This window comes from Macaca thibetana, chromosome 7 (genome assembly GCF_024542745.1).
Source record: "Macaca thibetana thibetana isolate TM-01 chromosome 7, ASM2454274v1, whole genome shotgun sequence".
NCBI lineage: Eukaryota > Metazoa > Chordata > Mammalia > Primates > Cercopithecidae > Macaca > Macaca thibetana.
This window is the reverse complement of record NC_065584.1, coordinates 118,644,962-118,659,845: the sequence shown is the minus strand read 5'-3', so window position 1 is coordinate 118,659,845 and position 14,884 is coordinate 118,644,962. Positions and strand designations below refer to the sequence as shown.

Sequence of the window (14,884 nt, the reverse complement as noted above, 5' to 3'; positions counted from 1 at the left end):
TAATTAGAAAATCTCATGTTTGGGAATTAACAATGATACATGAAGAAATTATAATGGAAAACAGAATTGTATGATAGCAAAAGTACCACATTTTAAAACTTGTGGGACACAGCTACAGCTCTGAGAAATTTATAACCTTAAATACTATTGGGTTGCTGCAAAAGTAATTGCGGTTTTTGCCATTAAAAGTAATGGCAGGCCGGGCGCAGTGGCTCAAGCCTGTAATCCCAGCACTTTGGGAGGCCGAGACGGGCGGATCACAAGGTCAGGAGATCGAGACCATCCTGGCTAACACAGTGAAACCCCATCTCTACTAAAAATACAAAAAAACACTTAGCCGGGCGAAGTGGCAGGCGCCTGTAGTCCCAGCTACTCGGGAGGCTGAGGCAGGAGAATGGCGTGAACCCGGGAGGCGGAGCTTGCAGTGAGCTGAGATCCGGCCACTGCACTCCAGCCTGGGTGACAGAGCGAGACTCCGTCTCAAAAAAAAAAAAAAAAAAAAAAAGTAATGGCAATCTGGCTGGGCGTGGTGCCTCACGCCTGTAATCCCAGCACTTTGGGAGGCCGAGGTGGGTGGATTACCTGAGGTCAGGAGTTTCAGACCAACCTGGCCAACGTGGTGAAACCCCATCTCTACTAAAAATACAAAAAAATTTAGCTAGGCGTGGTGGCAGGTGCCTGTAATCCCAGCTACTCGGGAGGCTGAGGTAGGAGAATTGCTTGAACCCAGGAGTCAGAAGTTGCAGTGAGTCAAGGTCATGCCATTGCATTCCAGCCTGGGTGACAACAGCAAGACTGTCTCAAAAGAAAAGAAAAAAAGTAATGGCAGTCTAAAAATAAAGTAAGCATCCATTTCAAGAAACTAGAAAAAAACCCAAGAATTTTTGAAAAGATTAATAAAATCAATACTGGTGATGGGTACAGTGACCTGTAAAAATAAATGAAAATAACTTTTAAAAAATCAATACTGGTAAGCCGAAAAGGAGAGGAGACAAATATTCAACATCAGGAATGAAAAAACGAACATCACAGATCTTGCATATATGGAAGTGATCATTATTATGAACAACTTTATGTCAATACATTTGAAATTTTAGGAAATCGGTAACTTCCTAGAAAAAATGTAACAAAATGACAGCAGAAATTAGAAAGAAATATAAATAGCCCCGGGCAGAGCATGGTGGCTCATGCTTGTAATCCCAGCACTTTGGGAGGCCCAGGCGGATGGATCACCTGAGGTCAGGAGTTCAAGACCAGCCTGGCAAACATGGTGATACCCTGTCTGTAACTAAAAATACAAAAATTAGCCAGGCAACTGCAGAAATCTAGATGAAGGATGGTGGCTTGGATCGGGATGAGAGGTGAACACAGCAAAAAGTAGTAAGGAAAGTCAACAACATCCTGACAGTTGGATGTGTGGTGTAAGGGAACTAGAATAGAAAAAGATCACTTCAACTGGAAGATGTTGCCACCAAAAGATAGTTTTCAACCTACTTTCTTACACCTTATGTTCCAAACATCTTTTATTTTTCAAACTGTTAAGCACTTTTGTAGGTGATATATAAAATACCGAAATACCAGTTTCAAGCAGTTTAGTTTCCAAATATTCAGGATATGAGCTATCTACGTTAATTCCACCTGGGAGAAGAGGATGGGTGAATAAGTCAGGACTGGCCCAAGGACTGCGGTAACATCTATACCTCTGTACCTTCTCCACCAGGATCCGATCTGTCTCTTGCACGCTGGTATCAGGCACTTGCTTGTCCAAGTAACCGACTGGGTAGAGAGAGTCTCCCTGGCCACTGCCCCGGTCACTTCGACCCCTAAAAAACCAAACCAAGAAATTAAAGCTGCAAACTCCGACACTTCTTATCCCACATTTCCTTATCTACCAATCACAGGAATAAAGATCTTCAGATGCACCTACTCAGATTAGACCAAGCCCCCTCGTGTGTTCCTCAGTCCCTTGACTTATCAGGACTGATGTAAGCATTCTTTGAGCACAGAAACCTTCACAGCAGGAAAGCCGCTACGTCCCCAGGTGATGTCTGTGTGCCACCCATCTTTTTCAAAGTTATGCCTGAGGGCTCAGGTCTTATTACTCTGGTGCAGTTCTGGGACGAACAGGGAAGTACAGCTTGCCCAGGTGCCTCACCGGCTGCCTCCTCCAGGCCCGCTTAGCTCAATGGCCCACTTGAAGCGCCGGCCTCGGTTAGCCACCAGACTCCCCTGGGCCGTCATGGCAACAGCTGCGTGCTACAGCCGCGAGGCTTCTCACTCCAAAGCGTACTCCGCAACAGGCCCACCGGCGTTCCCCGCTTTGTCGCACTCTGCAAACACACTTCCGGCGCGTTAATACAGACGTCATTTCCGCCCTGGAAATTGGCGGCGTTGCGGGTTGAAGAGTCCCGGTTTGGATTTAGAAAATCAGGGAGGAAAAAAAAGCAGGCAAGACTTAGTGCTTCCTAAAGCCGCTTCCGCGCGCTCCCTTTTTGAATGTGCTTGTTATATGTTCCCTGACCTCTGAGGTGCACTTCATGGGGCTGAAGGAACGTCCCTACTGACTCAGCGTTAAGAATTGGTGGGCGGATCACCTGAGGTCAGGAGTTCGACACCAGCCTGGCTAACATGGTGAAACCCCGTCTCTACTAAAAATACAAAAAAATTAGCCGGGCGTGGTGGCGGGCGCCTGTAATCCAGCTCCTTAGGAGGCTGAGGCAGGAGAATCGCTTGAACCCGGGAGGCGGAGGTTACAGTAAGCCGAGATCACACCACTGTACGCCAGCCTGGGCTACAGAGTGAGACTCCGTCTCAAAAAAAAAAAAAGAAAGAAAGAAAAAAAGGATTGAAGCCAAGAAAAGCTTCTTAACCTCCTACGCGCTCCCTGGAACAAAAGATTCAAATCCTGGATTTAAATCCTAGCTTGACCTTGAGCGAGTTCCTTAGTAGTTTCTGAGTATTGAATGTCTACTGTGTCCCAGGAGCTCGGTGTTTCTTTTATTTCACTTGCACAGTAACCTTGCCAGGTAAACAGTTTAAACCACAGTCTGCACAAAGGCAAGGCGACATTGTGGGCATGGAAAGGGACATGGGCTCGGTATTCAGATAGCCTGCGTTTGTTGTTGTTGTTGTTGTTTGTTTGTTTTGACTTTGTTTTTTTGAGACAGGGTTTCACTCCGTTGCTGAGGCTGTAGTGCCGTGGCGCTATCACGGCTCACTGCAGCCTCGACTTCCCGGGCTCAAACGATCTTCCCACCTGAGCGTTCCGAGGAGCTAGGACCACAGGGCGCGCCACCATGCCCAGTTTTTTTGTTTGTTTTTGTTTTTTTGAGACAGTTTAGCTATGTTGCCCAGGCTGCTCTCAAACTCTTGGGTTCAAGTGACTCTCCTGCCTTGGCCTCCCAAAATGTCGAGATTACAGGCATGAATGAGCCACTGCACCCAGCAGATGGCCTCCTTTTGAATCCTGGTTTCACCACTTAAAAATTGTATGACCTTGGGCAAGTTAAATCAATTGTGTTTCAGCCTTTTCATGTAAAAGTTGGATAATCTGCCAATTTTCAAGGCTTGTGAGATTAGTGCCCACCACATATGTGGTGTTTGGTTGGTTCGTTTGTTTGAGACGGAGTTTTGCTTTTGGTTGCCCAGGCTGGAGTGCAATGGCACGATCTCAGCTCACTGGAACCTCCGCCTCCAGGGTTCAAGCGATTCTCCTGCCTCAACCTCCCAAGTAGCAGGGATTACAGGCATGCGCCACCACGCCCAGCTAATTTTGTATTTTTAATAGAGACGGGGTTTCTCCATGTTGGTCAGGCTGGTCTCGAACTCCCGACCTCAGGTGATCTGCCTGCCTGGGCCTCCCAAAGTGCTAGGATATGTGGTGTTTTTAATGATGTGTTACATCATTGCCAAATCACACCACTTATGTGTTTTTAATGACATGTCATTAAATAATGTATGTCATTCTTTAAAGTGATTGGGTTTTGTATTGAATTGTATACCTTTTTCATAATTTAGCCTATTATTGGACATTTGTTTCCTGTTTTTCTTCCTTTTATAACCAGTGTTGCTGTGAACATATCTGTATGTTTTATTTCCTAAAGTTATAGTCCTAGAAGTGAAATTGGAATTGCTGGATCAAAGAGTATGCATGTTTTTAAAGAATTTTTATTTTAAATGCCCACTAGGAGCCAGGCATGGTGGCTCACACCTGTCATCGCAGAACTTTGGGAGGCTGAGGCAGGAGGATTGCTTTAGCTCAGGAGTTCAAGACCAGCCTGGGCAACATAGTGAGACCTTGTCTCTGCAAACAACAACAAAAAGAATTAAAATGCCCACTAGGAAAAATGGCACCATTTACATTTCACAGTGTAAAATTTTTTTAATAGTTTGAATTGGTACTATATTATTTTTTAATTTGTATTTCTTTGACTCCAAGTTATTTGATATGGCTGGAGTTGGGGGGAAGGAGATGCTGTGGGAGGTAAAGTTGAAAAAGGCTTCCTTGGCCGGGTGCGGTGGCTCACGTCTGCAATCCCAGCACTTTGGGAGGCCAAGGCGGGCAGATCACGAGGTTAGGGGATCGAGACCATCCTGGCTAACGCAGGGAAACCCCGTCTCTACTCAAAATACAAAAAATTAGCCGGGCGTGGTGGCGGGCGCCTGTAACCCCAGCTACTCGGGAGGCTGAGGCAGGAGAATGGCGTGAACCCGGGAGGCAGAGCTTGCAGTGAGCCGAGATCCGGCCAGTGCACTCCAGCCTGGGCAACAGAGCGAGACTCCATCTCAAAAAAAAAAAAAAAAAAAAAAGAAAAGAAAAGAAAAGAAAAAGGCTTCCTTGGCCAACTAAACAGTTGGGACTCTTGAAGATGATAGTGATGTAGAGAGGCTGAAGATTGCCACCTCCACTTTGTTTTCTGATTTTGAAAACGTGTTCATAGCAGACTGCTTAAACAAGGCAGAAATGGAAGTCTTTTGCCTCTCCAGCCCATCGTAAAATGTGTATCTATCTGATTGTAGGAAGACCTAACTATAGATTTTTTGCTCCTTTCTGCTTTTTGTCTTTACCATATTCTCTCTGATGAACCTTATATTCATCTTAAGCTTCTGACCCTACTGGGCATTCCTCTTTGTTGCATTATATTCTGCATAATAGCACTTAACATGTTGCATTTTGTTAACGTCCCCTAAGCACTTATCTCTACCCCTCTATAGGCTACCCTAAATCCCCTAAGGTCAGAAGCTATATATTATCTTTGAGCCTGTTGCCTAGAACATAGAAGGTATGGAATAAATGTTTAGCGAATGTGAGTAAATTAAATTGAAAGTAAACAAATACCAAGATGTGAATGTACTGTAACTATACTTATGCAAAATAAAACATAAAAACAGATATACATTGTATTGGGGCAATGATTTTCATGCAATTTTGTCTATTTTTCAAGATAATCTTATTACACTTTTTTTTGTGTGTGTGAGAGACAGAGACTCACTCTGTTACCCAGGCTGGAGTGCAATGGCACGATCTCGGCTCACTGCAACCTCCGCCCCAGGTTCAAGCAAGTTTCCTGTCTCAGCCTCCCAAGTAGCTGGGATTACAGGCGCCCGCCGCCACGCCCTGCTCATTTTTGTGTTTTTAGTAGAGATGGGGTTTCACCATGTTGGCCAGGCTAGTCTCAAACTCCTGGCCTCAGGTGATCCGCCCACCTCGGCCACCTAAAGTGCTAAGATTACAGGCATGAGCCACCACACCCGGCCGCCTTATTACATTTTAATTAAAAAAAAATTTTTTTTTTTGAGATGGAGTCTCGCTTCGTCACCAGGCAAAGTGCAGTGGTGCGATCTCGGCTCACTGCAACCTCTGCCTCCCAGGTTCAAGCAATTCTTCTGCCTCAGCCTCCCAAGCAGCTGGGACTACAGGTGCATGCCACCACACCAGGCTAATCTTTGTATTTTTAGTAGAGACGGGGTGTCACCATATTGGCCAGGCTGATCTTGAACTCCTGACCTCTTGATCCACCTGCCTCAGCCTCCCAAAGTTCTGGGATTAAAGGCGTGAGCCACTGCGCCCGGCCACATTTTAATATTTAATTTTTTTTACTTACTACTTTTTTGAGACAGGGTCTCACTGTGTTGCCCAGGCTTGTCTCCAACAACTGGGCTTAAGCAGTCCTCCTGCCTTGGACTCCCAAAGTGCTGGGATTACAGGCATGAGCCCACACCTGGCCCTGCTTTAATAAGTTTTAAATGAACACTTTTGAAAACATTGTTAGTCATTTGAATCATATATTCTTTCTATTTAAATACTCCCCTACTTGCTGTAAAAGTGTGTAAACTATAACCTAAATTAAAGTTGCTTTAGGCCAGGTGCTGTGGCTCACACCTGTAATCCCAGCACTTTGGGAGGCTGAGGCGGGTGGATCACGAGGTCAGGAGTTCAAGACCAGCCTGGCCAAGATGGTGAAACCCCATCCCTAGTAAAAATACAAAAAATTAGCTGGGCATGGTGGCAGACGTCTATAATCCCAGCTACTCAGAAGGCTGAGGCAGATAATTGCTTGAACCCAGGAGGCAGAGGTTGCAGTGAGCCAAGATTGTGCCACTGCACTCTAGCCTGGGGGACAGAGCAAGACTCTATCTCAAAAAAAATAAAAAGTTGCTTTGGCCTCAGTGGGGTACTCTGGATCATTTATTTCTTTATCCTAGGAATCCTCATAGTATTATTTGTGAAACTCTGTTCCAAAAAATGAATACATCAGGACTAGGCTGAGGATGGTTCCAAGATTAGAGAAATTTGAGAAATTCTACGTATTATATTCTGCACACACACCCGAGAGAGTCTTTGTGCTGTTAGTATAACATGAAAACAACAAGAAATGGTTTGGTGAAAAAATCTCCTTTAATCTTGTTTCCCAATCTACTTGAGTAAGGAACCAGTTTTTTGTTTTTTTTTCCTTAGTACATTTGTTAACATCCAATAGAATCAGTGTTCCACAGCGTACAGTGAGGGCAGCTGCTGTATATGCATGCTAGAATTCTTCAGGAGAAAGATAAAGTCTTCCCTAGAAAGCTTTGCTTGTTATTTTTTAAAATATTAGAAGATCATTAAAAATAATAGGTTAATTATGGAAATGGAGCTTCAAGTTGAAATTAAAGTTTTAAAGTTTTTGCACAAATTTTGTTTTGCAAGGAAAAGAAAACTAGTGTAAGATTTTCCAGGCCTGGTATGGTGGCTCACACTTGTAATGCCAGTGCTTTGGATGGCTAAGGTAGGCAGATCACTTGAGGCCGGGAGTTTGAGACCAGCCTGGGCAACATGGTGAAACCCCATCTCTATAAAAAAATATAAAAATTAGGCAGGTGAGGTGGCTTGTATCTGTAGTCCCAGCTACTTGGGAGGCTTAGGTGGGAGGATCACTGGAGCCCAGAAGCTCAAGGCTGCAGTGAGCCGAGATCGTGCCACTGCACTGTAGCCTGAGAAACCTGGATTGTAATCCTGACTCCAAATGAACTACACGATTCACTTTGAATTAGGGACTCTCTTGACTTTAATTTCTTCATTTATAAAATAAGGGATTTATACTAGATTATTTCTAAGGGTGCCTTCTAGTTCTAAAATGTATCATACTTGTTTTTTAAAAAAACATATAATGCATACTATTCTTTCCATGCATATACACCCGGAAAAAAAGACTCAAGTAAGAGACACGTAAAGGAGTAATGGGATTTCAGATAATTTATTAAAATCGTGCCTTCCTATAGTTTTCCTAGGTCTCTGCATTGTGCAGGTACTACTTTTGTAGTTAGAAAAACATAAATATTATTAATTGTAACATGACATAATTCTAAACATAGAAGCGTAATGGTTCTCTGTTATGAACACACATGGGAATCAACTTGAGAGCTCTTAAAAATATTGATGCCTGCTGGGCACGGTGGCTCACGCCTGTAATCCCAGCACTTTGGGAGGCCGAGGCAGGTGGATCACCTGAGGTCAGGAGTTCGAGACCAGACTGACCAGCATGGAGAAAGTCCGTCTCTACTAAAAGTACAAAATTAGCCAGGCGTGGTGGCGCATGCCTGTAATCCCAGCTACTCGGGAGGCTGAGGGAGAAGAATCGCTTGAACCCGGGAGGCTGAGGTTGCAGTGAGCTGAGATCATGCCATTGCACTCCAGTCTAGGCAACAAGAGCAAAACTCCGTCTGTCTGTCTCTCTCTCGGCCTGGGCATCAGTATTTCTTATGGCTCTCAAGGTGATTGTGCTGTGCAGCCAGGATTGAGAACAGCTGATCTAAAGCATTTTGTTGCTCTAAAATAGCAAGGTTTGAATTTACACAACATAATCTAAGCAGATAATCAGATTTTAAGAACCTTGTTGTATGCATTCCACTGGACTAAATCTGAATTGGAAAATGATGGAATATTGATGTAATAAAATAAATATTGCTGGGCGCGGTGGCTCACGCCTGTAATCCCAGCACTTTGGGAGGCCAAGGCCAAGGTGGGCGGATCACGAGGTCAGGAGATCGAGACCATCCTGGCTAACACGGTGAAACCCTGTCTGTACTTAAAAAAAAAAAAAATCAGCTGGACGTGGTGGCGGGCGCCTGTAGTCCCAGCTACTCAGGAGGCTGAGGCAGGAGAACGGCGTGAACCCGGAAGGCAGAGCTTGCAGTGAGCTGAGATCGCGCCACTGCACTCCAGCCCGGGCGACAGAGCGAGACTCCATCTCAAAAAATAAATAAATTAATTAATTAATTAATTAATTAATTAAAATAATAAAATAAATATTAAAATTTTCCTTACTTTGTGCCTTTGAGCAAATATGATTTTAATTAAAGAAAGTATAAAAAGGCAAACCACAATGCCATAACTCATATAAGTTACCTTGTTTGACTTTGTAGAATTTGTGCCACCTGCACAGTTGTTGTGTTTTTGTATTTCATCCTTTACCTCTTCCTAAGACCCAAGAAGCTATTTCATGCCATTCGTCTCTGAACAGTTGTATTTGCATTGAAACTTAACAAGAAAATTTTCTATTCAAACAACCAGGTTTGCAAGAATGGATCCCTGTTGGTGGGGGCCGGGGGTGGTGGAGCTTTTATAGATATGTCTTCAGTTTTTGGCCTATACCATATCACAATGTCTATATAATAATTCTATTTGGCCATCCTTCCTGGGACAACCAGTTTGTTTAGTGTGCTCTAAAAGCTCCTAAGATTCTTTGCAGCTTCAAAAACAAATCGGCTTCCATTGCAAATCCCAGTTATTTGTCTTATTTTAACTCTACTATCATTACCTTCTAAACAAGACCAACTGAAAACTATTTCATTCATGACACAGTTTACTCTGTATCAGTTGTGTGGTCTAAAGAAGAAACTTTTTTTTAATCCATTTTGACTGTTTGCATTTCAAACCCCTTTAGTGAAAAAACATTTTGTGTAAGATCTTACCTTGCTAGTTACTGTTGGGGTACCCCATCATTTCTACACAGATTACCTTTTTTTTTTTCGATTTCTATTTCATGGCTCTGCAGTGGTATGAAATGCCCTTGTCAGCAGCGACATGAACTAGTAGTATGGTGCTGGGGGAAGATGTTGGTAATACCATTCTTCCTTAGCAAGTTACCTTTCCTTCATTTCAGGAGGCCTATTGTCCAATTCACATTTTAACAAGTTCCCATTATAGCAGCTTCCCTCCAGCACTTAGTTAGGAAGTTGGAAGGGCCGCCATTCCCACAGATCTCATTAATGGATAAGAATGACAACCATAGCATGAGTCATAATGATGCATTACTAATGGCCTAACAGGTCTCTCTCCAAGCTTGGTTACTCTGGATTCTTTTTGGTGATTAATTTCAGCTATCCTGAAAGTGGGCTATACTGTCTGTACATGAAGTAACTGAACCACCAGTAAAGGTTCTTTGGGGCATTTTTTCCTATGTGCTAATTTTAAAAGGCTTCAATCAGTTCAGATGTAAAGCATTGTTTTATAACCTGAGTCTTTTTTTTTTTTTTTTCTGAGATGGAGTTTTGCTCTTATTGCCCAGGCTGGAGTGCAGTGGCAGGATCTTGGCTCACTGTAACCTCCGCCTCCCAGGTTCAAGCCATTCTCCTGCCTCAGCCTCCTGAGTAGCTGGGATTACAGGCATTGCCACACGCCTGGCTAATTTTTTGTATTTTTAGTAGAGACAGGGTTTCACCATGTTGGCCAGGCTGGTCTCGAACTCCAGACCTCAAGTAATCTGCCCACCTCGGCCTCCCAAAGTGCTGGGATTACAGATGTGAGCCACCACACCCGGCCGTAACCTGAGTCTCTTAAAGGAGGATTGTTATGGACTGATTGAGTGTATCCTTCCAGAAATCATATGGGATGATCCTAATCCTCTACAGGATGGTATTTAGAGGTAGAGCCTTTGGGAAGTAATTAGAGTTAAATGAGGTAATGAGGGTGGATGTCTCATGATAGCCTTGCCCTTGTAAGGCACCCAAGAGCTCTCTGCCAAGGCCAGCGACCGTTACTGCCTGAGCTCTGCCTCCCATGAGATCAAGGGGGGGCATTAGATTCCTTAGGAGCTCAAACCCTATTATGAACTGAGCATGCAAGGGGTCTAGGTTGTGTATTCCTTATGTCTTAATGCCTGATGATCTGAGATGAAACAGTTTCATCCTGAAACCACCCTCCCTGCCCAACTCACATAAAATTGATCCTTGGTGCCAAAAATGTTCGGGACCACTGGTTTAAAGCACCCAGTATTTCGTTATGGCAACCCAAGCAGAATAATACAAGGATGAAATGAAATTCAGAAGACTTGGAGAACAATAGGTATCTTTTAGTAGTTGAAAGATTAATAAAGCCATTCCTTAAAACATGTACATAAATGTAGAGTTGTTTAATTTGCTCATTATGTAAACAGGAATGAACTAAACACTGTCTATTGACTTGCTTTTTTTACTTAATCTATTTTGGATATCTTCCATGTCTATCATGCAGATCTCCCTTATTCTTTTTCAAGGCTGCAGAATATAGATGTGAGATAATTTAATTAGTCCCAAATTGATAGACATTCAAGTTGTTCCCATTTTTCACTATTACAAAAAATGTTGCTGTGAACATCTTTGGGTCCTTGTCAACACATTTCTGTAGGACAGTGATACAATTAGGATTGCTTCCCACAGTTTATACAGTTAAAATGTTGATGGGTTCAAATAGGCTCTCTAAAGTGTACTAATTTACAGTTCTAAGGGTTTCCTGATTAAATTATTTCTAGAGTCTTTCAGTGAATTGAATAATTTCCACCCCCAAATTCATATCCACCCAGAGTCTCAAATCTGATCTTTGGAAATAAGGTCTTTGCTGATACATTTGTTAAGATGAGGTCATACTGGACTACAGTGAGTCCTAAATCTGATGACTATAGCATCCTTATATGAAGAGAGGTCACACAGACACACAGGGAAGAAGGCCATGTGATGAATGGAGACAGACTGGAATGATGCAGCTATAAGCCAAGGAAGCTAGGAAGAGGAGGCAAAGGATTATTTCCTAGAGCCTTCAGAGGGCGCATGGTCCTGTTCCGGAGGCTGGATTTTGGACTTCTAGCCTCCAGAACTGTGAGATAATATACTTCTGTTGGTTTAAGCTATTCAGTTTGTGGTACTTAGTCACAGCAACCCTTAGAAACAAATACATCTCTTTCAAAAAGAGAGTCCATTCAGATGTATTAAGGGTTAGCTTAAGGAGAAAATGATAACAATAATAACAAGTAAAAGAATATTGCCATAGTTTCAGAATTAAATCCTAGACTTTAAAACATTTACACAAAAAGTTTTACTTAATTTCCTAATTGCTATGATTGGTTTCTTTAATAAAGTGATTTTTAAAAGTACCTTTAATTTAAAAGCAATACATTTATTATATAAATGAGAAATACAAATAGGCAAAAAAGATGATAACCAACAAATCCTATCATGCCAAAAAAAAAAAACTTTCATAAGCATTTTGATTTAGATGTTTCCAGACTTTAAAAATTAATATTTAGACTTATTTAATACCGTATACTGTTTAATAACATGCTATTTCATGAAGAGCCATACTTTTACTTTTTAGAAAAGGCACAGGAAAAAGGATGAGTACATTTTTATTTCAATTTTTAAAAATGTTTCTTACAGCTCTGCCAGATTTTCAGGCCTGTTGCTTTCATCCAGCTCTGACCATGAGGCACCATGCCTAATCCAGCTTCCTCACTCCTCTGCTCCCAGCCTGCTGCTGTAGCCATACCCTCTTCCCCAGGACCTGGACTAGTCCTGACACTCTTCTTAGATAAGAATAATTCTTAATAATATTTGTATTCTCCCATTTAAAGGATTAAGCATTCAGATAAGTTCGGAAAACACTGCATGTATCTTTCTTTAGAAATTGTCTACAAATGTTAGGTTTTTAAAGGAGGAGAAGTGCTCCAATAAAGAAATATTTGTTTACTTCAGCAGTTACCAAACTTCTGTGGCCAAGGAAACCACTTTCCTCTTTTTCTCTTCGTCTTTGTTGAACCTGTCAACATCTCTTAGAACTGATGTTCTGAAGAACACAGAGCTAAGTTGGGGAAGTAACTGAAGCCAGTTTAGGTTCAGGCTCAACTGTGTTCCTGCAAGAGCAGTTCTGCCTTTGTGTCTGGCTCCCAGAAGTGTCTCAGTCATCTTTCCGGTGCTCCTATCTCTTGAGGCTAGGGACCTGCCTGGTTCTTTTAAGCCCTCTTCCCAAGGACTTTCTGCTTCTGATGATTGTTGCCCTGGCTAACTGCTAGCGCATTTCATTTCCTGGCTGCCTGCTCCCGAGGAACTTCTCTGTACTTCACCTGTTATGGGGTCCCAGTTGTACTGAACACCTCCCCTCCCCCCACCACCTCCACCAGCAGCTGCATACATAATTGGATTTGTTTTGCATATGATCGGACTTTTCAGGTACCCTGTTCTGTTTACCAGGCCATCAGCATCACAGTGAGCCTGTTCCTTGCCTCCTGACCCCACCCCCAACATTGACACTTCACCCCCACCCGCACCCTGACCCCCAGGTAGTCTTAATTCCTGGACTTTCCTTTTCCAAGGCAGCAGTCAACTGTACTGTGTTCTTCTCTATCTTGGAAAAATCACTAAACGGGTTAATTAGGGGTGCGGGTGTTTTTCAGAGAGAGACACAATCACTGCTCCAGGCATTGTTGTGTATGTTGTATATCGGTTCTACCATTTCCCAGTAGCCCCTGAGAGGAGAGTGTTGTTATCCCCATTGCACATTAAGGTAAAAACCGGTATAGAAAGGGCCCAAAGGCAGCAATCTAGGCTTTAGATAGAGATGAGCGTTGCTCCAAGGCTAGTCTAACATGCTGCCCCCACCACGTTCCACCTGGTGACAGTGTAGCTAATTGCAGGAAACGTGCTTGCTGGAGAAGAGAGATGGTGTCTTGAGATTCAGATTTGAAAGTCTATAAATATCAAACATTATCATAGTCATAAATGTTTCTGGGTCACCTGCTTCTCAGTTGTTCAGTTATAATAGAGGGCCGTAGATGTATCAGAAACAAGCTATCTTAAAAATAGGATCCCCTATCACTCAACACCTCCCTACCACCCACCCTTCACCCCCCAAAAAGCTACCAGGGGTTTGGTTTGGTTTTGTCTGGGGGAGGGGTTTGCTTACTGCTTCTGCCACCAAGCAGGGCATCAGTATATGGTGGTGTTTGAAATAATCATGAATCTTGTAAACTGGGAGTGAGATGTATTCATTTCCACTGCTACTGCCTTATCTGAAATGTTTCCTACTGCCATTACTTCCTTCCACAGCCTGCAAAGGAAGGTAGGGAAGGGAGGAGCAGAAGAAAAGGGACTGACTTCTCACTTTGACTGCCAAAGTCACCTGCCTAGAATTTTCCAAAGGTGCTGAGGCTGCAGTGTGGAATGGATGAGCTGTTGCTGTCTTTTAGGTCCCTTCAGGCATTGTCCTCAGTCAGGATCAGCATCGGTCTCAGTCGATGAGAATGACGTACAATGCAGTAAATGATACGGCTCCTAGGACCCTGGACTGAACTATACTTTTATACCTAATGTTCTTGCCATCAGTCTTTCCTCCCTACTCCTAGCCATCCAGCGTCCTGGTGACAAATCAACCCTTCTTCTTCTTCTTCTTGTTTTTGTTTGTTTGTTTGTTTTTAAGAGAATGTTTTTAAGAGACAGGGTCTCGCTCTCTTGCTGGAATACAGTGGCATAATCATAGCTTACTATAATCTTGAGCTCCTTGGCTCAAGTGATCCTCCCACCTCAGCCTCCCAAGTAGCTAGGACTACAGATATGCGCCACCATGCTGGACTATTTTTTAATTTTTTTGTAGAGATGAGGTGTTGCAGTGTTGCCCAGGCTGGTCTCAAACTCCTGGCCTTAAGCGATCCTTTCACCTTGGCCTCCCAAACAGATCAATCCTTCTAAAGAACTGACTTAGTCATTCCCCTGCTCAATTGTCTTTGTTGTCTCCTTGCACCTCAAACACTTTGCTTGATAATTCCAGGGCTTCACAACCTATCAGGTGCCTTACATACCTTTTCAATCTTCACTCTTGTGACTCTTCCAAGCGCTTTTCCCTCCACTCAAATCAGAATAGACTGCAGTACTATAACTTACTTTGCATTTCCCCCTCTCTGTCTGAAATAGCCTGTCTGTCAAAATCCTCTCCAGCTCACCAGGCCCAGCTCCACCATCCCTCCCCTGCTTGCCATCAAGCAGTGTACACAGAACTGCATGGCAGCTCTTTTCTCGTGTGGGTCACTCTACACATTGTCCTTGAATGATTCTGCACCCCACAGAGAGGGGGATGTGAGGCTGGAAGGCTGGCTTAGCT

General features: G+C 43.2%; 1 protein-coding gene across 3 annotated transcripts in view; it reads right to left on the bottom strand.

Moving 5' to 3' along the window:
* The window catches only part of EMC4 (ER membrane protein complex subunit 4), a 250,319-nt gene that overhangs the window by 3,191 nt on the left and 232,244 nt on the right, over positions 1 to 14,884 (bottom strand). For 2 of the 3 annotated variants that reach the window (XM_050797580.1, XM_050797582.1), the window contains exons 1-2: positions 2,156 to 2,348; positions 1,709 to 1,823 (exon numbers count right to left, since the gene is read on the bottom strand). In XM_050797580.1, coding sequence (XP_050653537.1) covers positions 1,709 to 1,823; positions 2,156 to 2,241 — 201 coding nt within the window. In that variant the 5' untranslated portion in view covers positions 2,242 to 2,348. Of the gene's footprint in view, positions 1 to 1,708; positions 1,824 to 2,155; positions 2,349 to 14,884 lie in introns of those variants that run through there. The other variant, XM_050797581.1, reaches the window with a different exon arrangement.